General features: G+C 46.0%; 1 protein-coding gene across 22 annotated transcripts in view; it reads left to right on the plus strand.

Moving 5' to 3' along the window:
- MADD (MAP kinase activating death domain) overlaps window positions 1-22415 on the plus strand; it is a 35460-nt gene extending 13045 nt beyond the window's left edge. For 4 of the 22 annotated variants that reach the window (XM_011356950.2, XM_011356951.2, XM_011356960.2 and 1 more), the window contains exons 15-34: window positions 269-370; window positions 1734-1793; window positions 2156-2258; window positions 2634-2820; window positions 2916-3066; window positions 3372-3578; window positions 6306-6406; window positions 6987-7097; window positions 7407-7565; window positions 9607-9715; window positions 10295-10415; window positions 10521-10626; window positions 11794-11904; window positions 13550-13657; window positions 16198-16362; window positions 16612-16684; window positions 16821-16927; window positions 19059-19128; window positions 20984-21030; window positions 21371-21731. In XM_011356950.2, the coding sequence (XP_011355252.1) occupies window positions 269-370; window positions 1734-1793; window positions 2156-2258; window positions 2634-2820; window positions 2916-3066; window positions 3372-3578; window positions 6306-6406; window positions 6987-7097; window positions 7407-7565; window positions 9607-9715; window positions 10295-10415; window positions 10521-10626; window positions 11794-11904; window positions 13550-13657; window positions 16198-16362; window positions 16612-16684; window positions 16821-16927; window positions 19059-19128; window positions 20984-21030; window positions 21371-21475 (2303 nt within the window). In that variant the 3' untranslated portion in view covers window positions 21476-21731. Of the gene's footprint in view, window positions 1-268; window positions 371-1733; window positions 1794-2155; window positions 2259-2633; window positions 2821-2915; window positions 3067-3371; window positions 3579-6305; window positions 6407-6986; window positions 7098-7406; window positions 7566-9606; window positions 9716-10294; window positions 10416-10520; window positions 10627-11793; window positions 11905-13549; window positions 13658-16197; window positions 16363-16611; window positions 16685-16820; window positions 16928-19058; window positions 19129-20983; window positions 21031-21370 lie in introns of all 22 variants that reach the window. The other 18 variants (XM_011356963.2, XM_011356956.2, XM_011356964.2 and 15 more) reach the window with 16 other exon arrangements.
- Window positions 22416-22564: the final 149 nt, after the last annotated feature.

The following is a 22564-nucleotide window of genomic DNA, read 5'->3' on the forward strand; positions in this document are numbered from 1 at the left end:
GAAGTGTGTCAACTTTCATGCCAAGTCAGCAGTAGATGAGAGACTTGGATATTATCATGGAAAATAGAGAAAGTTGTTATTGGGTTTTGAGCAATCTTGGTGTGGCCCCTTTGTTTTCTCTAAGTTAGACTTGGTCCTTTCTAACATAGAGGCACTTGGGATTATGTTTGAAAAAGAGAAAGATGAAGACGATGGTACAGTCATCGGAGTATAATGCTCTGATTCTTTATCCCCTTAAGTCATTGCTCTCACACCCTCCCCTTGATAGGCAGCCTGTATCGGAACCACAGTACAAGCTTCAGTCTTTCAAACCTCACACTGCCCACCAAAGGTGCTCGGGAGAAGACCACGCCCTTCCCCAGTCTAAAAGGTAACTACAGCGCTCCTTTTGCCAAGCTGGGATTCTCTGAGATATATTTCAGACCTATGAGTGCTTTTCAGGAACCCTGTGTATGATGAATCCTTTGATCTGATTGTTACCTCTATATCGCTTCTCATGGCTTTCACTGCACATCATGGGCTCTTGTTGGATTTCCGATAGAAACTGTCTTTGTAGCTAAAGAGAAGGCCCTGTTATATCATTTAGGATAATGGCAGCTGTGGGATGACTGCTGTTTCTAGAGGGAACTTTGTGAGAGGTACATAATTAACATAGGAATCATCTGGTGCCATCAGTTATTTGTGAGGTTTCTACTGCTTGAACTTTAGACAAATTCCATCCCAAGGAGCTGGCCCACTGAAGATGGTTGTAAAGAGCCTGACAATGTTTATGGAGTCAAGGAGCCTCTTTCTTTGGCTTCATGTCAACTTAGGGCCTATGAGTGGGCCAGGTGATATTGGATGGCTTCTAGGGACGGTTGAGACCATATTTGATTTTTATTAGTGATCTCTGACAGTTTGAGGGGCTCTTCTCAGTTTAATGACTTTTGTTTTCTCTAGATATTGTGCTGAAACATTTAACCACAGTAGAAAGCACTAAAATATTTAATCACATTAGAAAGCACAGTAAGAAGCAGCTTCATGTATTTTTTTAACTGACTTCCTTTCCCAGTTATTAGGAATGTCAGGAATCTAAGGAATGTTCTTGGGAAGGGGGTAGGAACGTAGGATAGATGGGCAAAAGGACATCAGACCTAGTGGTGTAGGGAGCTAAGGACGTCAGAGATAGCGGGGTAGAGCACTGTAGAGTGAATCCACACATGGCTCAGTAGGTTAGGGATGGAAAGGTGTTGGTGTTACTGGCTTCATCTGATACAGTTGAAGAGGAGAACAATTGAAACACTTACATTGCATGCTGATGCTTCACTTCATTTGCTGCACTTGTCACTCCCATCCACCACCCATCCTCACACCTCTACCCCACTTCCCATGACAGCATCTGCAAGATGGGTCTCTTCCCTCTGCATACCCGCAGGCCCTCTGGACCCCTGTGCTCGATGTTTCATGAAAACCAGTGGTCTCTCTTTCATGCATGTGCCTGTGTAATACTTGAAGGCTCCTGGTGTCATTTACCCTGCCCCTGGCTTTGAGAGGCCATAGTCTTAGGGATGGTCTTTCTTAGAGCCTTGGTTGTCTCCTGATCACTTGGCTTCCAGCTCTGAGGTGCCTGAGAACCAAAGTTATATGCACTAAGCTTTGGGAGAATGCTCAGATTATCTGACTTAAGCGCCACTGAGGGGTATAGGGGTTACGGTATCGTGGCGCACCTACTAATTGTGTATTTTGTGTCCCAGTATTTGGGCTAAATACTCTAATGGAGATTGTTACTGAAGCCGGCCCCGGGAGTGGTGAAGGTGGGTCTTGCCCGTGAGCTGTGCATGATCTTTTTTTCCTAGCATCTTCTGTGCCTGCCTGACGGCCATCCTCCTCATGGAGCAAGCGGCATCACATGAGTGACCTGCCTTGCCCCGCCCCCCCCGTGACGCCCATGCTTGCCCATGGGGCATGCTGCTGGTGCATGCGGAGTGGTCTGAGTCTCCATCCCCACTTCTTCCACATTGCCATGGCTGGTTCCTACCTATGTGTGATGCCCTGGTACCACCCTCATCCAGCCCTTCTGGGAAATGGGTGCGGAACATAGCTCCCTGGGGCTGTGCTGACACTAGCTGCTGGACTGCAGCAGTGACATCTCTCGTTCCTACTTTCCCGGCTATAGGAAACAGGAGGGCCTTAGTGGACCAGAAGTCATCTGTCATTAAACACAGCCCAACAGTGAAGAGAGAGCCTCCATCGCCACAGGGTCGATCCAGCAATTCTAGGTAACAAATGGCAGAGCTGTTTTTAAAGTTCTTGGAGAGAGGTCATGATTTCTGTACCAAACTTTAGGGACACTCAAGAGTGGGAGAGAAGCTCTCGGTTGGGTACATGAAATCAATTCTTGCCAGCACTTCCCATTCTGACTCAGTCTCATGCAACAGCAGTAGCTCACGGTGTTGAGGAGAGAGACAGCAGTGGTGGATACTCGGGCAAACCAGGCTCTCTGGAGAGGTGGTAGGGGGAGGGGTGCGGTGGACTTGGACATTCAGAGACTTGGCTTTGTGTTTTGCCCTTGGAGGCAGACAGCTAGTCTAGTGAAAGAGGGGATGCTCTGCAAAGGGGCTGATGACCACAGAAGTGATATGTGGGACCCATAGTGAGAACCAGCAGTTCCTGAAGGAGGTGGTGCACAGCGTGCTGGACGGCCAGGGAGTTGGCTGGCTCAACATGAAAAAGGTGCGACGGCTGCTGGAGAGCGAGCAGCTGCGAGTCTTTGTCCTGAGCAAGCTGAACCGCACGGTGCAGTCAGAGGACGACGCACGGCAGGACATCATCCCGGACGTGGTCAGTGTTTGGGGTTGGGAGCCGGGATCAAGTGGGCAGAGGGACATGGACACCAAAGGCAGTTTGCTAACTCTAGCCCTGGGTTATTGTTGCAGGAGATCAGTCGAAAGGTGTATAAGGGAATGTTGGACCTGCTCAAGTGCATGATACTCAGTCTGGAGCAGTCCTATGCCCACGCGGGTCTGGGTGGTATGGCCAGCATCTTCGGGCTTCTGGAGATCGCTCAGACCCACTACTACAGCAAAGGTAAGGCTCGTACCAGCTGGGCAGCATGCCGTCCACAGCTCTCCCACTTGTCTCTCAAGAAAACGAACTTGTCCCCTTGACGAATTTTCCAGTGCCGAGCTGTTTTTATTCAGGCTTTGGGGTTTTATTTTCTAGTACATGTTTATATGTAGTAGATATTTTTCTGTCATGCAAAGTAAGATGTCAGTTTTTGTCTCTTTGTACTTCTTTTCCACATCCTCCTGTGTCTATGCTTTCGTCTCATTTTCATACCTTGATTTTCACTCACTCTTTCAACCTCTTTCGATGTTTGATCTTTTCCTCAGAACCAGACAAGCGGAAGAGAAGTCCAACAGAGAGTGTAAATACACTAGTTGGCAAGGATCCTGGCCTGGCTGGGCGGGGGGACCCAAAGGCTATGGCACAGCTGAGAGTTCCCCAGCTGGAACCACGAGCACCAAGTGCTACAGGAAAGGGCCCTAAGGAACCAGACACCAGAAGTTTAAAAGAAGAGAACTTTGTAGCATCTATTGGTATGTATCGCTGTGTTTGGAGTGGTGGAGTGGTCTGGCTTCTTAACTATCTCTCCCTCCTTTCAATTCATCCAGAATCCTGCCTTTCTCTTTCCCATGCTTTGCTTTCTAGAGAGGAAGGGAGATCTATGTCCATTTCTGATGGTACTTCTTTTTACTTCTCTATCCCCTATGCTTCATTTACAGCCACCTCCACCTACATCTTAACATGGAAGTTTTACTCACGGGGCCCAATGAGGCTTAGTGCAGGGAGTCGGAGCTGTACTCTTTGTCCCTCTTTCTATTTACATCTGGATTTCTTCACATAGTAGAGAGGCCACGTGAGCTCTTGAAAGTGATAAGGAAGTGTACAGATGCATCTTTGGGCTGTAAAATTAATGATCATGTGGGTCTTAAAGCCAGTTTTCCCCCATTCAACCGTTACACTGCCCTCAGGTTTGCTCCTCTGGTGTGTGTCTGGCAACCCCATTTTCCTGGGTTCTGGACCTCAAGATATAGATTATGAGTCAGCTTTTCTTTAAACCTTTCCTTACTGGAATTAAGAGCTTGTTTATGTTTGGTGTTTCTCCGTCCCCACTGAGGTAGAGTCTATTGAACTCTCTGGGTGTCACCTCTATGTGACTCACTCCCTACTTGACTTTGAATCATCTAGGTCCTATCTTTTTCTGGTTTTAGGTCCCTGGGCAATATGCTTCTAAAGGATGCCTCTTTGCCACAACCATTAGCAGTTGTCTTATGCTCTCATAAATGATAGTGAGAAACCAGTTTCCTTTTTAGGGGAGCTCCACCTCTATAGGCAGCAAAATATTGTCCTAGAAGCAATCAACCCTGCCTTTCTTCTGCCTAATGTGATATTCTAGAGAAAGTACTAACCTGCCCCCAACCAAGAGTGCAGCTTTGAGCAAATCACTTCCCATCTCAGGGTCTCTACTCCTCCTCTGGGAAACGAGGGAACTGAACTAAGTAGACTCTAAAATTCTTCTGGGAAAAGAATTGCTAGGATCCCTATTCTCTCTTCTTTACCCCTCCTTAAAGATGCTATTCTTGACCATTTAATGTTCTCTTACCTCTACCGGATTTTCAGATGGCTGACTGAGAATGGGTCTCTTGTTAGGACAGGCACTGATTCTGAGGATGAGTTGGGTTTTTTGGTAGCAACAAGGAGGAACGCCAGCTGCCTGCATGAGTGGCCTCTGTGCAATCCAGTGAATCAAACAGATTTATGCCCGTGCTTCTGAAAACCCTTTGGCTGCTTGAGGTGATCGTCTATCTTATCTGAAATCTTTCAAAATTGCCCTTGCCCAGCTCATTTGGCAGAGAGAATATGGTGTGGTGGAAGTTTAAACTGATCCTATGTGACATGATCTTGATGAAGTACTCCAGCCTCTGTAGGATCAGTTTCCTCATGCCAGAATCAAAGAGCTTGATTAAAGGCCCTTCAAGCTCTAACATTCTGCAGAGTTTTTACTACCGCACTGAGGTTAGGGTTAGGAATTTAGAGTCTTCGGTTCATGAGCTAGGGTAAGACATTAGATCTCTTGGTTTTTAACCCCCCAAAATGAAGATCTCTTTTTATCTCTTCATTTGTAATCTCATGCCTGAGACCAATCAGCTTGGGTGGGCGGGTTTCCATTTCGCCTGTCTGACCAGCCTCTGACACTCTCTGTCTTTCTCTCCTGCTTACATTGCATCTGGGGTAGAATTGTGGAACAAGCACCAGGAAGTGAAAAAGCAAAAAGCTATGGAAAAACAGAGTAAGGAACAAATGCCCCTTCCTGTTCCCAAGTCTCCCATACCTGCCAACTCCCCAGGCCCAGTTGGGGCAGGCTCCCTTTGTCAGCCCCACCCCAAATTTGCTCTTGGTGGGTATTTGGAATGAAAGCAGGTAGGTAGTATGTGACTCACAGATAATGTGGCTTATAGGCTGCTTCTTTCTCCCTCCCCTCGTAGCAATCAGGCTGTAATCAAGGCATCTACTGAGTAAAATCCCTTAGAACTTGGTTCTCTATTGCTTCAGAGTTGGTGGGGAGAACTTTTGCCTATTTCAGTGCCCCTCATTGGCTGATATCTCCCTCACCCATTAGAAGGCCTGTGGGCACAGTTGGCAGAGATGGTTGCTGTCCCTCCGTGTTGAGTCTGTAGCTTCCCAACCCTCTCTGGTGGCTTGCCTAGGCACGCTTTCTTGCTTTCTGTCATTCTGTCCTTCTGCCATACCACTGTGGGTGGGTGGGGAAAATGGGTGTGGTTTTTATCTCAAACGCAGAAGTTGTAGGGTGGGAGTAGGCAGTGTCCATGGACACAACTGGTATCTCATTGGGCCCATTTTTTTCTAACCCCTTTAGACACATTTGGGAAGCACTGAGTAATCTGGGGACCCTTAAATAGTTTCAGGCACCATTGGAGCTCTGACTCTGAGTACAGTAGAATATGGTTTAGACATTTGTTTGTGGAGCTTTTCTGTTTTAAGATGATGTGCTCAGAATTTTCTCAGGTTTGGAACACGGCTATAGAACCCCTTGAGACCAGGTCTAATTTTTCCTACTTGGTTCTTAAGGCGTCTAGGGACCACTTTTCCCAGTGGGGCCTGGCGGCGGGGGGATAGTCCCTGGGAAGGTGACGGGGACATGCTGAACAGGTCTGGGGCCAGGCCGCGCTGCTGTCTCACTCCCGTCACCAGCCTGCCCCTGGCCTTTGCGTACTGAGTAACAGAAGTCTTCCCTTACTCAGGACCTGAAGTAATCAAACCTGTATTTGACCTTGGTGAGACAGAGGAGAAAAAGTCCCAGATCAGCGCAGATAGTGGTGTGAGCCTGACATCTGGTTCCCAGGTTTGTGACAATCTTGTTGAGCATTACAAACATTAAATGTACTATCTCAGAATACTTCTTTAACTTAAAGAACAAAACAAGAAACCTTGAAATAATATAAATATTTACTATTAGGGAAATGATGAAATAATATATCCATGCAATGTAATACTAGCATCTATTAACAATTATATTTTTTAAAATTTAGTGACATGGAAAAATGTTGGCAAAGCTATATACAGTATAACTCCAATTTTATTTTTTAAATGTATATACAAATACTGAAAGGAAATGTACTAAATAAAAATCACTTAACTGATTAATGTAGGTGGTCAGTTTATGGCTTGTTTTTATTTCCTTATACTTTAATGTATTTTCTGTAATGAGCATGTATTTCTTTAGTGTATATTAATTCGTCTTATTATGTAAGTCATATACACTGTATATTCAGGAAAAAAATGAATTTCTCATGACCTGTCTAGGGATGATAATAGAAGGATGGGAATTGAGAGAAAGAAGAAGCTACAGTATTTCTTAGGGAAACTGAAAATAGATTGGACACCTCCCCTAATGTGTCTTGAGTCCCTGCGTCTTGTTTCAGAGGACTGATGCGGACTCTGTCATCGGTGTGAGCCCAGCTGTTATGATCCGGAGCTCAAGTCAGGATTCTGAAGTTAGCACCGTGGTAGGGGAACACCACGCTGGCATCTTGGTGGGTGGGGTATGGGTTCCTCTTTGGAAAAGGGGGCTCCTTTTCCCTTTGGAGGCTGTGCTTAGTCTCAGGTCAGCTCTTGGTTCTCATGGTGGAGGTGTTTACTTGTCATAGATCTTTGTACTCGGGATCAGACCCTGAGATTTCACCCAGGGCTTCTCCTCATCATGTAAAGAAGGTACTTTCAGAGACTATCTGGCACGTGTTTGAAATTCGATACCTTTTGTTGGCAGCAGAGAGCCCTAACAGCTTGGCATTTCTGGAACCTTTCCCTGGGGAATATGCCTTACTACCTTTTTTCCTTTCCAGGTGAGTAATAGTTCTGGAGAGACGCTTGGAGCAGATAGTGACTTGAGCAGCAATGCAGGTGATGGACCAGGTGGCGAGGGAAGCACCCACTTGACAAGTTCTAGGGGCACTTTGTCTGATAGTGAAATTGAGACCAACTCTGCCACCAGCGCCATCTTTGTAAGCTTTATTTACTAACAAAAGGAGACTTTTTTTTATGGGGGGCGAGTAAAAAAGAATAAAAAAGTTAGGAGGTGATTAAAAGGAAAAGAGAAAGTAAGGAATGGATATCTTCATATATTCGGCTTTAAAGAAAATATTTCTTAGGGCCTTTAGAACCCTCTCCAATCGCTTCTCGGCCTTTTGGCTAAGATCAAATGTAGAACCCTCTCCTGAATCACTGATGAGTTAGGCTCCCCACCCAGTCAGATAAGGGCCTTGAATCCTGTGTATCGATAACCCTCATGTTTAAAACAGACAAAACGATACCTTTATGCCAATGTCAGGGCAATTATAGCTCTCATTTAATACCAGTCTACCTATTTATATGGATTAGTTGTTTTATTCTGGTCACTGCCCTATTTATATAGCACCTTAAAGTAGAATTTCACTTTAGTATATTCCTCACAGTTATTTGAAGTTTTCACTCATTAATAAACATCTATTAAATAATTTGCTAAATGCCAGATTCTGTACTAAAGAAACAGGGATAAGTAAGGCACGATTCCCAAGACGTTTGCTGTTCAGTAGATTGCTATGGCTAATCTCTTCTAACAGGTAAGGGGAGCAAAGCCTTAGGAAGAGAACTTGCCCTAGGTCGCACAATAGTCAATGATCAGCTGGAATTAAATTCTTTTTCGTCCTTGCCTTTAGACACTCTGCTTTTTAGTGTATACACCCACTTTAAACAGCGAATATTAAGCAGTCTGATACACTAAGTCCTTAGCTTTGGTCTGTGAGGAGAATGGAAGATGAAATTTAAATGAAATCAATTATTTAACACTGGTGATCATTCCAACCCCTAGATCTCCTGTATATGTGTTTCTAATAGAGCAAGTGACATCCCAGAATGAATGTAAGGAATAGAATCTAGAGTCGGCAGAGCCATTCAAGTTAGTGGACCTTAACTCTCCCTGAGTCTAACAGACCATTTTAATAAGAATATTTTAAATCTTTCTAGTGTGCTTCCATTCTGGAGGTTAAGATAGCTATAATGGAGCAGTAGTCTTTCAAGAAGCCATTCAGCTGAACGCTGCCTTTCCTGGCACCTTCCTGACAAATTCTTACTTGTTCTGTGCTGGTGGGCAAGGGCTTTTTATACAGTTGAGTTGCTGAGAGCAGTTACCTAAATTTCTTGGCTCAAAAAAGGCTGTTGTAGCAGGAAATACATTACATTAAATCAGTATGATCCAGTGAACAAAGAATTGGGCAGTGAACCAGGAGACTGGCATTTAGACACACTAATTAGGTATTGCCTAATCTTTGATGAACTGCTTCTCTGCTTATGCTGTTGCATATTTTGTGAAATGGGCATGAAACCTACCTCTTATCCAATGGAAAAATTTTTTGAATGAATAGAAAGTCTAATATTGTAGAAGTGGCAGATAAACTTAGTGATATTTCTGAGGGGCAGATATTTTTAGAGATGGTAGGAAAGAGTGAATTAGCATTTATTAAATACCAACCATGTGCCAGGCACTATTAAGTGCTTTATATGTATTTTCTAATTTAATTCCTGTAATAGTTTTATGAGGTAGGTGTTATAACTTCACTTTTTTCAGGTGGAAAATGAGACTCAGAGAAGCTAAGTTTCATGCCTAAGGTCACACAGCTAGTAAGAGGCAGGGCTGTGAACTTTGGTTATTCTGACTTCAGACTTAATGTTCTTTTTACTGCATCAGCTGCTACAGAGAATTTGCCTAAATTTTGTTTTTTGGTTTTTGGGTTTTTTTGGACCAGAGGTTTTATAGAGACCAAAGAGCAAAGATAAGTTAAAATGAAAACTTGAGAGCATGTTTTAGGAGGCAGTAACAGAAAGCAGGATTATCAACTTGGTTTCTGGTCAGATCCTTGAGACCAGCAGAGTAGCAAAAGCAGGGCTCCTGGAGTATATGTTGCTAATGGTGACATTTGGTGTGTGAGCCTCTTAATGAGCTGCTTGGTTTACTTTGCCCCTATCACTGATCCCTTGGGTGGCTGACCTAGCATCTCTTCTCCGTAGGGTAAAGCCCACAGCTTGAAGCCGAGCGTAAAGGAGAAGCTGGTGGGCAGCCCGATACGTTCTTCTGAAGATGTAAGCCAGCGAGTCTATCTCTACGAGGGACTCCTAGGTGAGAAACAGACCAGGAAGGTCCCTTGCTCTGGAAGAAAGCTGGACTCAGCCGGGGCAGAGGGTAGCAGTAAACAGGTAGCTGCTTGGCTTTTTGCTGATCTCAGTGTTGATGTTAGAGGGCAATTTTACATCTGAAGCAGGCGACTTACTGGGTCTGGAAAAAGCCGTGGGTGAAAACTAGAAGAAACTGGGTTTTGGTATTAATCAACAGCCTCTGTCTTTCTGTCTTCCTTTCTTTCCTTTCTTGCTACCATGGTCCTTCCTGCTCATAAACTGGCAGGAAGGGACAAAGGATCCATGTGGGACCAGTTAGAGGATGCTGCTATGGAGACCTTTTCTATAAGTAACCACCATTCTTTGTGTGCTGTGTTCATCCCTCCTCCTTGGGAGGGATCAGGCCTCACTTAGAGGCAGCTGGGGCTGGTGGCAAGATGTTAGATCTGGGGTGGAGAGGCTTGGGTTTCTTTTGCCTTGGAATTTGTAATGAATCCCTTTTATTTGGAGTTTACTCTGTTTCGGTTTGGCAGCTATGTTCTTTATGTTATATAAGCACCCTGAAAAACTCTATTCTATACAGGCAAAGAGCGTTCTACTTTATGGGACCAAATGCAGTTCTGGGAAGATGCGTTCTTAGATGCTGTGATGTTGGAGAGAGAAGGAATGGGTATGGACCAGGGTCCCCAGGAAATGATAGACAGGTATGAGACTCAGGAAACCCTTGGGAAAAGGCAAATTCAGCCTTTTGCCAGTTAGTTCTGTGGTTTCCTACCTGAGGGCTGATTTGTCCTTGGTCTCCTGCTTAGGTATCTCTCCCTGGGAGACCATGATCGGAAGCGCCTGGAGGATGACGAAGATCGTTTGCTGGCCACACTCTTGCACAACCTCATCTCCTACATGCTGCTGATGAAGGTGATGTTGGTTTTGCTTATGTCCAGCTACTGTTAATGCTGGAAGGGCAAGGCTTATTCCTGTCGCCTAAATTCTGGGGCAGTTGGGAAGCTGTCAGAGCATCTTACTAGGTCTCTATCTTTCTGATTGAAAGTCTGAGACCTCTCTGCAGAAATCACACATGATCAATTTATCTGAAGCTGCCAGGCTATTGTGCTAAGAAATGTTGTAAAGGTGATTAATGATTCCATACCATTTGTTTATTTTGAATTTTAAGTGGGCTTCCTTTGCTAAGTAGTTTTAGGATGCCAGTAAAGCTCCCTACAGAATACAATGAATTAAAAAAAATTTTTTAGGAGTAGGTTCTAAAACCTTAGAGAAGATGGTCAGAATTTACTTTCTAGCACTACCCCTTTATCAGATAGAATTTTCCATAGATATAAAAAGAGCTCCCCATTAAAAAAAAGTAAGGCAAGGTTCTAGTTTGACTTGGTCTTACTTGGTTTTTATAGCTGTGGAAAAAGTATGTTACCAAATAGAAGAGTCCTGCTCTGAAAGGGACTTAGTGGGCAGAAGAGAGTTGTTTTGACAGTGAGCTCCTGGGTTTCTCCTCCTGTTCTCCCAGTCTCTCTAAACGTGAAGGGATTTATTGATCGAATGCAGAGCATGTCCTACAGGCCCTCTCGGTTCGTTTCATTTTCTGTCATTTCTGTCGTAAGGCTCACTGTACTCGGCTGAACTCCACGGGTGCCATGAACTCTGGTTGGGGAAGGGTGTTGAACTTTAACTTTAGAGAGGTGTCTTGGCTACAGCTGAGTCCAGTGTTGCTACTCTAAGTTGTTTCTGAATTATGCTCTGAGGACCCCCAGGGTTTTTAGGGCCACTTTAAGGGTGAATGTTACAATATTGGTTGGGGATAGGGAGGAAACATCCCCTTAAGCCCCAGTCACTTCAGCTACAACTGCTGTAAGAGCCACTTTCCTGTCGAAGCCATCCAGAGACAGAACCAGGCTTTTTCTTCCCAGCCTGTCGGCAGAACACACAGTTGAATGTTTTCTCTCATATTCAGTGATACGGTCTTCTGGAATTCCACTTCTCTCAGACAGTAGGAAACTTACTTGGACATTTCCTCTCCCTCAGTTGAGAGGAAAACAAATCTTTTATGAAGGTCCTATTTTGGTTTTCCAGGTAAATAAGAATGACATCCGGAAGAAAGTAAGACGTCTAATGGGAAAGTCCCACATTGGGCTTGTGTACAGCCAGCAAATCAATGAAGTGCTTGATCAGCTGGCGAACCTGGTAAGTATATCTGGGCTGTACCTTAGGCTCCCTTTCACTGCATTTGTCCGCCTCCCAGGCTTGGGCCTTGTGGCCTAAAGCAGAGGCTTCTCCATGGGTCATTTCTTGGCTGGCTGGTATATTTTCAAAATCCCCAGTTCTGAAAATTGGGCTATTACTCCAGGTGAGGCTTTGGCCCTTCTGCTCCGAGATAGGATTCTCTGTACTAAAACTGTCTTAGTGCGGCCATGTCAACATGTGGTCTGTGGAACCCAAGGATCCACAAGGTGAAAACTATCTTCATGATAATACCAAAGTATTATTTGCCATTTTTACCATTGTCATGTACCCTGACGGTGCCAAAAGCAATACTGGGTAAAACCATTGGTGCCTTAACACAATGGAGACAGTGGCACCAAACTGTGCTGGTGGCCATTATAGTCCTCACCTCCACACACTCACAGTTGAAAAAGACAAACAAACTCGGTTTCACTTATGAATGCCCTTGATGAAGCAAGTTAAAATCATTAATATTATTAAATCCGATTCTTGATTATATATCTTTTTAAGAGTCTATGTAACAAATGAGAAATATACATAAAGCGTTTCTACAAAATATAACGATTGTTTTGAGGAAAATTAATTGTGACAGTTGTAAGGTAAACTGGCAGCATCGTTCATGGGACATCATTTTTACTTGGAAAAATGATTACCAAATTATGGTTACTCAGAATTGGGTATTTGGCAGTCTTTTGAGCTTGAAGCTTCCTGATATTTAAAGACTTTTCTAATGAGATTGATGATGGTATTAATGTGAATTTTTTGACGTTGTATAATAAAATGTGTCAACTTTTGGAAGAGCTGCTTAACTTGGTGAACCAGTATTTTCCATATGATCAATGTATGATGTTACAAATTAAGGTGTGGGTAAAAAATTCACTCAAAATGTAAGGTAGACAAATGGATTTTAATGTAACAAGGTACAAAATGTTCATTGATGGGTTTTTAGATTCTACATTGCAGTTAATTTTAAGAAACTGCTACTTCTCTAGTTTTGGTATAGTATCAAAAAAGAATATGTGTATTTATCTGGAAAGGCTATTAAAATACGCTTTTCCTTTTTCAAATATACATCTGTGAGGCCAGATTTTCTCTCTGTTTCTTAACCGAAGCAATACATCACAGCAGATTGAATGCAGAAGCAGATGTGAGAATCTAGCTTTTTTATTAGCCAAACATTAAAGAGATTTATAAAAATGTAAAATAGTGCCAATCTTCTCATTTTTTTGTCTTGGGAAATATAGTTATTTTACAAAAAATGTTATTTATATTACTATGTAATGGATTTATTATTAATGGGTTATTAATTACTTTTAAATGAATTAATGAGCACTTAAAATTCTTCAGTTTTAATTTCTAGTGTGGTAAATATCTATAAGCATAACACATGTAAACATAAGCTTTTGGGGGTCATCAGTGATTTTTAAGAATTCTAGGATTCCTGAGACCAAAAAGTTTGCGAACACTTCCTTCGTGGCCTGTGGCCAGCAGATAGCACTGTGCCAAGAAAGCTGATACAAATTTAATTGCCGACTGGGGGAATTGCTGGCCGAGTGCCCTGTGAGAGGAATGGATGGATGTCCCTGAAAGAGCTCTCTTTCCTCAGAGCGGACGTGATCTCTCGATCCGGTCCAGTGGCAGCCGGCACATGAAGAAGCAGACATTTGTGGTACATGCGGGGACAGACACAAATGGAGATATCTTTTTTATGGAGGTAGGTGCTGGTTCATGCAAGGGGCCCAAAGGCACATTTGAGTGTTACAAGGAACTCCTAGAACTGATGCCAGAATATTTCCCATTTATCTCATTCATCTTCATGATCCATTTATTATTAAATTGTCAGGCTCTTATGCAAATAAGTTAATATGATAGACGATTCCCTCTCATTTCTCATATATGATAGATGATATAGTCACAATGTCCGTAAGTCAGAATAACATAAAAATGATACACATTGGGAGGTCTTGCTCTCTTTCTTATCCCCATCCACCTCACCCCTTCCTCCTGTAGGTAACCACTTTAATTGGTTTCCTTTGTATATTCCAGTATTTTTTATGCAAACAGTATACAATTTGAACATAAATTCTTGTTTTTCTCCTTTCTTAGCACATCATATCCACTGATCTGTACCTTGCATTTTTCATTACACGATATCCTGGTGATCTTCTGTATCAGGACAAAAAGAGCTTTCTCAGTCTCTCTACAGCTGCAGAGTATTCCACTGTGTGACTATACCATAGTTTATTTAACCAGTCAGTATATATAGTTTTCTTCCAGATTTTTGCTGTTGCTAATTATCATACTCAGAATGATGCTACACCTGCTTCATTTAGTATGTGTGCAAGTTTAAGAATTCCCAGAAGTGGGATTGCTGGGTCAAAGGGAAAAATGCATTTATAATTTTGGCTGATAGGACTCTGAAGTATCTCTTAACATACACTAGTCCCCTTCCCACTCTGCCAGTAATTTTGTTGAAGAAATTTGTCTTATGGAGTATCTCACATTCTAGATTTTTTTGCTGATTGCATCTCCTTGGTGTTAACATGTTTCTCTTATCACTTGGATTTCTTATAAATGAGTAGTTCAGTTTAGAGGTTTGATCAGTTTCAGATTCAATATTTTGGCAAGAATACTTCATAAGTGGTACTATATATTTCCTGTTGCCTCATCTGGTCATCTCCTAGTGATCAGTGGATTCATATGTGGGCAGCATGACCTTTGCCCTTTTAGGTAGTTGATTAAAATTAGTAGTCTTGTGTATGCCTTATTCATTTACCTAATATTTATGGAGCACATGTTATGTGGTAGGCACTCTGCTGGGTTTGGCGTTACAGCCCTATAAGGGAGACATGGTTTTTGTTGCCCTTACTAGGTTGACATACCATCGTGGAAGTCACATAATTAAACAGTATCATAAAGTATGATGAGCATTATGAGAGCACATGTTCATGGGCAAGTGTTTTAAGAATACGTAGCGAAGGGTCTAGGAGTTGTGGAGGACCCCTCAGAAGTGACCCTTGAACTTAGACCTGAAGAATAAGAGTTAATGGCTGGAGTTGGGGAGGGGAAGAATGTTCCTGGGGTATTTGAGGTAGAATAGATAGGACTTGATGGTGTAGTTAGCAGGAAAGGAAAAGCCTTGTGACTCCTTCATTTCTGGCTTGAGCAGCTGGGTGGATGGTGATGCTATTTACTCAAATATAGGGCTTAGAAGAAGGATCTGCCCAGGAGGAGATTTTGAATTGAAATTGAATGTGTTGAGTTTGCGATGCTGCCCGTGAGACCTCTGAAAAAAAGGGAAGTCAGGAACTCAGGAAGACAGGTTTTATGTGGAGAAATTTGAGAGCCATCCATATGGTCATAATAATTATAATATTTCTTACATTATAATCACATTATTGTTATAGCAGCAAACGCTAGGGTACTTTCTATGTGTCTGGCTTTATTCTAAGAAGTTTATGCACATTAACTTATTTAATTTTCACAATAACTCCATAAAGTTCTTACTGTTACTCTCATCTTCCACATGAGGAAATATAGACATGGATTAACTTACTCAAGGTGGCACAGCTAAGTAAGGGGACAGCCAGAATCTGTCTCAGGCAATCTGATTTTAGCTCTGTGCTCGTAACCATTGTGCTATAATGTCTCCCATAAAAATTGAAGCCATAGAATGGATACCTTCACCGCGGGGAGAATGTTGAGCAAGAAGCAGCTGTGAAGGAGGACTTTGTCTTTTAATTTATATTATCCTGTATTATATAATTTTCTTTGCAATAAGCATTGTCCATGTGTCACTCGTGTAATTAATGTTTTAAAAGATTTATGCAGAACTAGGGCCAGCCAGGATTAGAAATGTGTTGGTTCTCTTTTTTCTCCTTGCTTAAGCCTCCCTTGCCTTTGTCCTTGTCAACAGAGATAAATTCTAAGGTTGTAAGATGCAGGCATGCACTATCATCTGAATATATTAAGTCTAGAACATATAAGAGGTGATAAACATTGAAGTGAAAATGAGCCTCTTCCCTGCCTACAGTTTCCTTTCAGTGACTCCTTTACTTTCAATAAACCTTTTAGTGGACACTATGTCTAGCAGTTTAGTGTTTGTGTCTCCACCTAAGGAAGACTGAGCATAAGTCAGGGAACCTGATCATGAGGATGCTCCCAGGACCAGTTGTCCCAACAATGGAGTCGAACCTGGGATGCAAGAGACTCGACAAGGCGAGAACCACTGAACTGCTGTGTGAACTTCTGCAGGTGTGCGATGACTGCGTGGTGTTACGTAGTAACATCGGGACAGTGTACGAACGCTGGTGGTATGAGAAGCTCATCAACATGACCTACTGTCCCAAGACCAAGGTGTTGTGCTTATGGCGTAGAAACGGCTCTGAAACCCAGCTCAACAAATTTTATACTAAGAAGGTACCCACAAACTCTGTTTGGATTGGGAGTGGGCATTGAGAGCAAAGTGTTGAGTTTCTTGTAGGGCAGTTAAAATTCCAAAATCCGTGTCTGGAGCCCCTCTTTTGCCTCTGACTGTTGTGTGGGATAGGTAAAGCTGTCTCTGAGGTGCCGGCATCGGCCCAGGCCTTCAGCAGCCATTATGAAACGGAGGGCGGGGAGCCCTAGAAAGCATATGTGACAGGCCGCTCTCTCCCGCATGTGCCGCAGTGTCGGGAGCTGTACTACTGCGTGAAGGATAGCATGGAGCGTGCTGCTGCCCGACAGCAAAGCATCAAACCTGGTGAGAACAGAACAACTTCCTGAGCAAGGACCTTCCGTTTATTTTCACCAGTTCTTATGAGCATCAGAGGCCTGCCAAAGAAGTTGGGCTGTGGGATTTCCCACCTCTCAGCTGATAATCTCCTCCCTCACCACAGGACCTGAACTAGGTGGCGAGTTCCCTGTGCAGGACATGAAGACTGGTGAGGGTGGCTTGCTGCAGGTCACCCTGGAAGGGATCAATCTCAAGTTCATGCACAATCAGGTGGGTACAAGTGGCATCACAAGGCTTTCTAGCCCTGTTGTTCCAGCTGCAGTGAGGATCAGTGTCCAGATCCCCTAGTGCTTTCCCAGTGAGCATGAGAGAGGGCCCTGGGGCTAGTGGGAGAATTGGAGCAGCTGGACCAGAGAGAAATCAGAGAGGAGGGCACAGTGACATTGGCAACCAGCTTGAAGGTGCAGCGGGGAGCTTATGCAGGAGACTGGGAAAGAGAGGGCGCCTGGGTAGCTGGGCTGCCCACGTGCGTTAGACTCAGCACAGTGTGAGTGGGAGCGTCTCACCTGGCCCTTCTTCGCACAGTGTCTGCCTCCCCTATTCCCAGGATATGCTTTGCTTGGTGATTTTGCTTTGAGAGTCTATCTAGACCAGCTGATCTTGCTCACGTGTGTCTGGCGTGTGTAAAGTTTGCACGCACGCGTGCGTGTGTGTGTATCTTGTATCTGTCCTATCTGGAGTGTGTGTTTATTTGCCTTTTTCTCCTGCTGATTCTTCCTATTCTTTTCCTTCCTCTGAGTGTCCCCACTCTGTCCCTGCGTCACAGCCCCGCCCCCCTTCTTTTGAGCGGGGAATACTTCAGGATACCTTCTTCTCTCATTGCGATTCCACCATAGGAGCTGACTTTTCTCTTTCTCTTGGTCTTTTAACACAGTGTTACTTTTTCTCTCAGTGGACATTCCTTAAGCTAATTCCTTTCCGAGGCCAACGCATCATCCCAGGTCCGTCCCCAGTCTGACTCTTCACACAAGTGCCTTCCCTACCCCTTTCCTGCTGTACTGGTTCCTCTCCTTGAGACTCTGAGCCAGATCTAAATCGTGAAACACTACAGCCCCTGGCCAGGCAGCAGATTCCCAGGGGAGGTGAACATCTGGACTCTGGCTTTCTCCCTCCACTTGCCATTTGAGTTCTTCAGAAATCTAGCTGGTCAGCTTTGGTGTGATGGGAAACAGCTGCCCAGGCTTCTTGGCAGTATATTTTCAACAGTATAGTTACTATTAGTAATATTAATATTTCAAATAGTATACTTAAGACCTTAGGGTCAGCCTAAAGAGGGGTTTACCTAAGTACTTTTCTGGACCATGGAGGTACTGGCACTTCTTGGAGAGCAGGCTTCTGACCACATTTTAGTGCTATGGACTCCTTTGACGCCTCACCTTCTAAAGAAGAGATTTTGTTGACACTCAAATGCCCTCTTCCAGGTCTGGCCCTTTGGACTGACCTAACATCTATACGAAGCACGTACGAGCTAGTATTGAGCTAAGGCTTTGCCCCAGAAGAGAGATCCTACAGAGAGGGGAACTCAAACCCTGACTGACAATGAGATAAGGGCTGTGGGGTCCACCTTCTACTACATAACAGTCAGTTGGAGTCGAGGGGGCCTGAGACCCTCCGATGGAATCACACAGTTGGGGGAACAAATAGGAAGTCTTTAGAGTCAGGAGGGATGTGGATTCAGAGCCCAGCTTCATTATTCACATGCAAATAAACTTTCCGATCCTCAGTGTCCTCAACTGTAAAGTGAGGGTAGTACTCTATACTGTGCCACATAGGTATAAGGATTGCAAATAGTTTTTGTAGAATTCCTAGTAGGTGCCCATAAGGGGTAGCTGTTATTATGACCACCTCGTGCTTCTTGGGAGAGCCTGGATCCTGTTTCAAGGAAGATAGCAACGCCTCCACCCCAAGGACATTCTGAGGGGAGCTTTGCGCCCGTGCCTGCCCTCTGCGCCGGAGGAGGATGCATGGAAGGGTAGAGAGCTGATGGGCTGAGTCGGGGGGACCCGTGGGGCACAGTGTCCTACAAACGCTGCTCTGGACACAGGGTATGGGCGGGCAGCCCAGGCCAGCAGAGGGGCCTTCGGGTTGGGTTTGTCCATTAAAACTAACTCCTTCATTTCTCTCCCATGCTTTCTCCTCCGGCCAGGAGCGGAAGGTACATGCCCTTTCTGCTGTCTTCGCTTCTTAGCGCTTTTGAGTTGTGTGTGTGTGGATTCTTCTGTCCTCCCTTTGGGAAATAGCTTTCCTGTGTGTGGGTGGGGCTGTAGCTGGGAAAGTGGGCTTTGTGGGGCCAGAGGGGGAGCCTCTGGGCCTTACCCCACCTTCCCTCCCTCTCTTGCAGGTTTTCATAGAGCTGAATCACATTAAAAAGTGCAATACAGTTCGAGGCGTCTTTGTCCTGGAGGAATTTGGTAATTACACTATTTTGCTCTTAGGTCTGGACTCACATGGCAGTAACTCAAACCTCGGAGCTCCAGAGGAGGGACTAGAGGCAGAGAGAAGCAGCAGCTCTGCAGAATCCAGAGGGGCCGGAGTGATAGGGGAGAAAAGGGAACCCCGAGATGGGTGAAGAAGAGAAGGAAGAGAGACAATGGCAGCTAGGGAGTGGGTCACAGAAGAGCAAGTGGCCTGAGACAGGGTTAGCGTTCAGAGGTGGCACTAAAAGGGCTCAGTGAACTAGCTCCAGCTTCCCTCACTTGGCCAGCCGGCCAGTGGTCAGAAAGTTCTGGGGCAGGGCAGACAGGCAGTCCCCAAGCTCTGCTGTGTTCATGCCGCCTGCTGACGTCCTCCTCGTAGCCCGGTGCTCCATCCAGCCACCCTGGTGCCACTCTGGTGTCCGCCTAACCTCTGTGCTAGTAGAGGAGAGGCGCGTGGCGGTCCAGGCAGACTCACTCTAGAGGGCAGAGAAGCCTAGTGGGCCTCAGAGGCAGATGGGGCGGTTGTAGCTGGAAGCTGGGAGCCGGCCTCCCCCCAGCCCCGTGCTGGCGTGTGGTGTGGTGGGTTCTCACCCCGGGGCTTTGAGCTCCTGCTGCGTTTGTGCTTCATTCTTTTGTGCCCCTCATCGCTGCTATGAAAACCTTCGTTCTCCAGCAGGTAAAGTGGCCTCGGCTCGTGCTGCCTCTCCCCAGGCCCCCCGTCTTGGGCCCTGCAGTGGGTGGGGCGGGCTCCCTTCAGCCAAACTAGCCGCTCACATTGCCAGTTTGTCTCTTCCTTTCTCTCCCCACCCTCTTCCTTTCCAACTTGCCTCCACCCTGGCGCTGCCTCACCGATTCTGAGTTTTCTCCCCCGTGTGCTCCCTTCTCTCTCCTGCCAGAGAGATGTTGGGGAATCTTCTGACTCAGGAGAGGACCTGGGCTTCTTCCTCCACTTTTGATGAGTTTTTTCCCTGTTAACTCTGGGTCCCCTGAATTCTACCCGCCAGGTCAGAAGGAGGGGTGGCCAACTCTTATTCTACGTTCTCTGGCTCCCAGGGGGATGCCATGCCCCTCTGCTCCCGCCTCCAGGGGCCATGGTGATGGCTGTTCCCTGGGGGCCTTGCTCCTTCCTCTGGCCAGGCAGAACCCCTGCATGGCTGGGGCACAGGTGACTCTTAGTCTTGCATTCTGGGCTGTGGACATGTGTGTATTTTGCCTGATGCTCCCTATCACCTCCCTCCTGAGTGCTGTACTCGCCTGTCTCTTCTGCTCAGTGTGTCTGCTCCAGAGCCCTCTGACGCTCTCCCTCACACGGGCAGGCCTGGGCCTCTCCTGCCACTCAGGGAAGGAAACTTACAGGTCTGGCGGGTTTAGTGTCATGCCACTTCATCCAGCCTCAGGACCCTCTGTGTAGATGCCGGGAGTACAGGGAACCGTGCTTAACACGACCAGAGTTTCGGGCATCTGAGCAAGGTGAGGCAGAGGCTAGACAACTCTTCCCTAACCCAAGTCCAGGAATAGCCACTGTACTTCTCAGGGGCCCCAGACAGCAGCAGTGACCAGACTGGTGAGAGGCTAACCTACTCCATGCCAGGGCTGTCAGAGAAGTGCATAGAGTCACAGCCATCGAGCGAGGAGCCACTGCAAACCTCAGAGAGCAGTGTCTGGGGCAGTGTCCTCTCATCCTGCATCGGCTAGACAGAAGCCGTCAAAGCCTGAGCTGCTGTAGCCACTGGGAGAGGCCACTGAGAGGAAGGGGACCCTGGTGCCGGGCGCTGCCGCCTGGGGGAGCATGGCACTATTGTTCTTAGTTTTGAACTTTCTGTTTTGTCTCTTGCCCGTCCGGTTTTAGTTCCTGAAATTAAAGAAGTGGTGAGCCACAAGTACAAGACACCAATGGTGAGTGTGCCGCCCAGCCCTGACGGGCCAGTCTGCACAGGGCTTCCTGGGGACCTTCAGACAGGAGTAGGTTGGGGCCTCTGAGAGCACAGGGTGAGGGGCAATTAGGAATGATTTGAAGGGCAAATTTGGTCAGATGCCAAAGAATCAACTGAAGCTGAAACAGGTCTTCAGCCCTGGAGAAGAGATACATACTAACCCCCTCTCCCACCGGCCAGCTCTGAGGCCTTGCTTAGGCCCGAGCCATGTTAAGACAGGAAGGAGTTTTCCACTTGGCACATCTACACATGTGAAGATGATGAAGTCTTTGATGTTGATCTGTCTGGTTTTCTCTCTTTAGGCCCACGAGATCTGCTACTCTGTGTTGTGTCTCTTCTCATATGTGGCTGCAGTTCGTAGCAGTGAGGAAGATCTCAGAACCCCACCCCGGCCCGTCTCTAGCTGATGGAGGGGGCTAAGGCTGCCCCAGCCCAGGGGATGCCCCTTGCCATTCTCAAGTGCACAATGCTGCTATGACAAGTGGATGACGCGTGTATGTTCTCTGCGAGCCCCTTGCCGTGGTTTAGCTGGTTCCCAGTTATGTGTCTCTCTCAGTGTGTCCATCACAGGGCCGAGCTAGTCTCTTCTGCTCTCACCCTCTCCACTCCTGGAAGATCAGCCTACTGCCCTTTAGGGCTCAAGAGTATGTGTGTATGTGTGTGCGTGTCTGTCTGTCTTGTTGGGCCGATGGCTTTTAAGAACTCTGAGTATAAGCCACTGCGAGTCCACTACTGTGTGTCCTTGAGACATTTGTGTTGTGGTTGGCATTGTGACCTTCGGTGGAAGACTCTGGCTCTCCGTCCCCTGTGATCCAGCATGACTGGGTGCCTGCAGCAGTCCCACTCTGTGAGGGATGAGGCCTGTCCTCTCAGACAAGGTGTGAGCAGGGAGGGGGACGGAGACTCAAGGGGCAGCAGAGTGAGTGGCAACCTCCCTGCTTCTCTATGCATTTCCTAAGCTGGCAGCTACTGCCCATGGGCCGCAAGCCTTGCTGCTGCCTACCATGGCCTCTACCACTGCAGTGGAGCAGCACAGAGGGGCTGCTTTTTGCTGAGCGGCGATTTCCAATAGCCTGCCTTGCCTTAGGCATGAGAGAACAGAGTGGTTGGGGCTAGGAGAGTCCCGGGGACCACTGGCTGCATACCCAGGAACCCGGAGGGGTAGGAAGAGGCCAAATTCAGCATATACAGCTGTGTCTGCAGGCGGCTTCTCATGGCACTGGGTGCCAGAGGGAAAGATGGCCTAGGAGTGGGCAAGAGATGATTGTACATATTTCAGTTCCACATTATTTATAGAAAATGTACAGACGTGCAAATGTGAAATAAATGTCCTTAATTCCCCTCGGGCTCCTGGAGTTAAATGATGCCTCCTGTCAGCCTGACCGTGGCCTCTACTAAGGACCTCCGGTCTGAAGCAAGCAGGGAGGAGACCATGTCCATCCACCTCTGGCTCGCAGAAGCTCAGCCTCCCACTCCTCTGGCCCAGCGGGCCTCCT

Source organism: Pteropus vampyrus, unplaced genomic scaffold, assembly GCF_000151845.1.
Source record: "Pteropus vampyrus isolate Shadow unplaced genomic scaffold, Pvam_2.0 Scaffold31, whole genome shotgun sequence".
Lineage (NCBI taxonomy): Eukaryota > Metazoa > Chordata > Mammalia > Chiroptera > Pteropodidae > Pteropus > Pteropus vampyrus.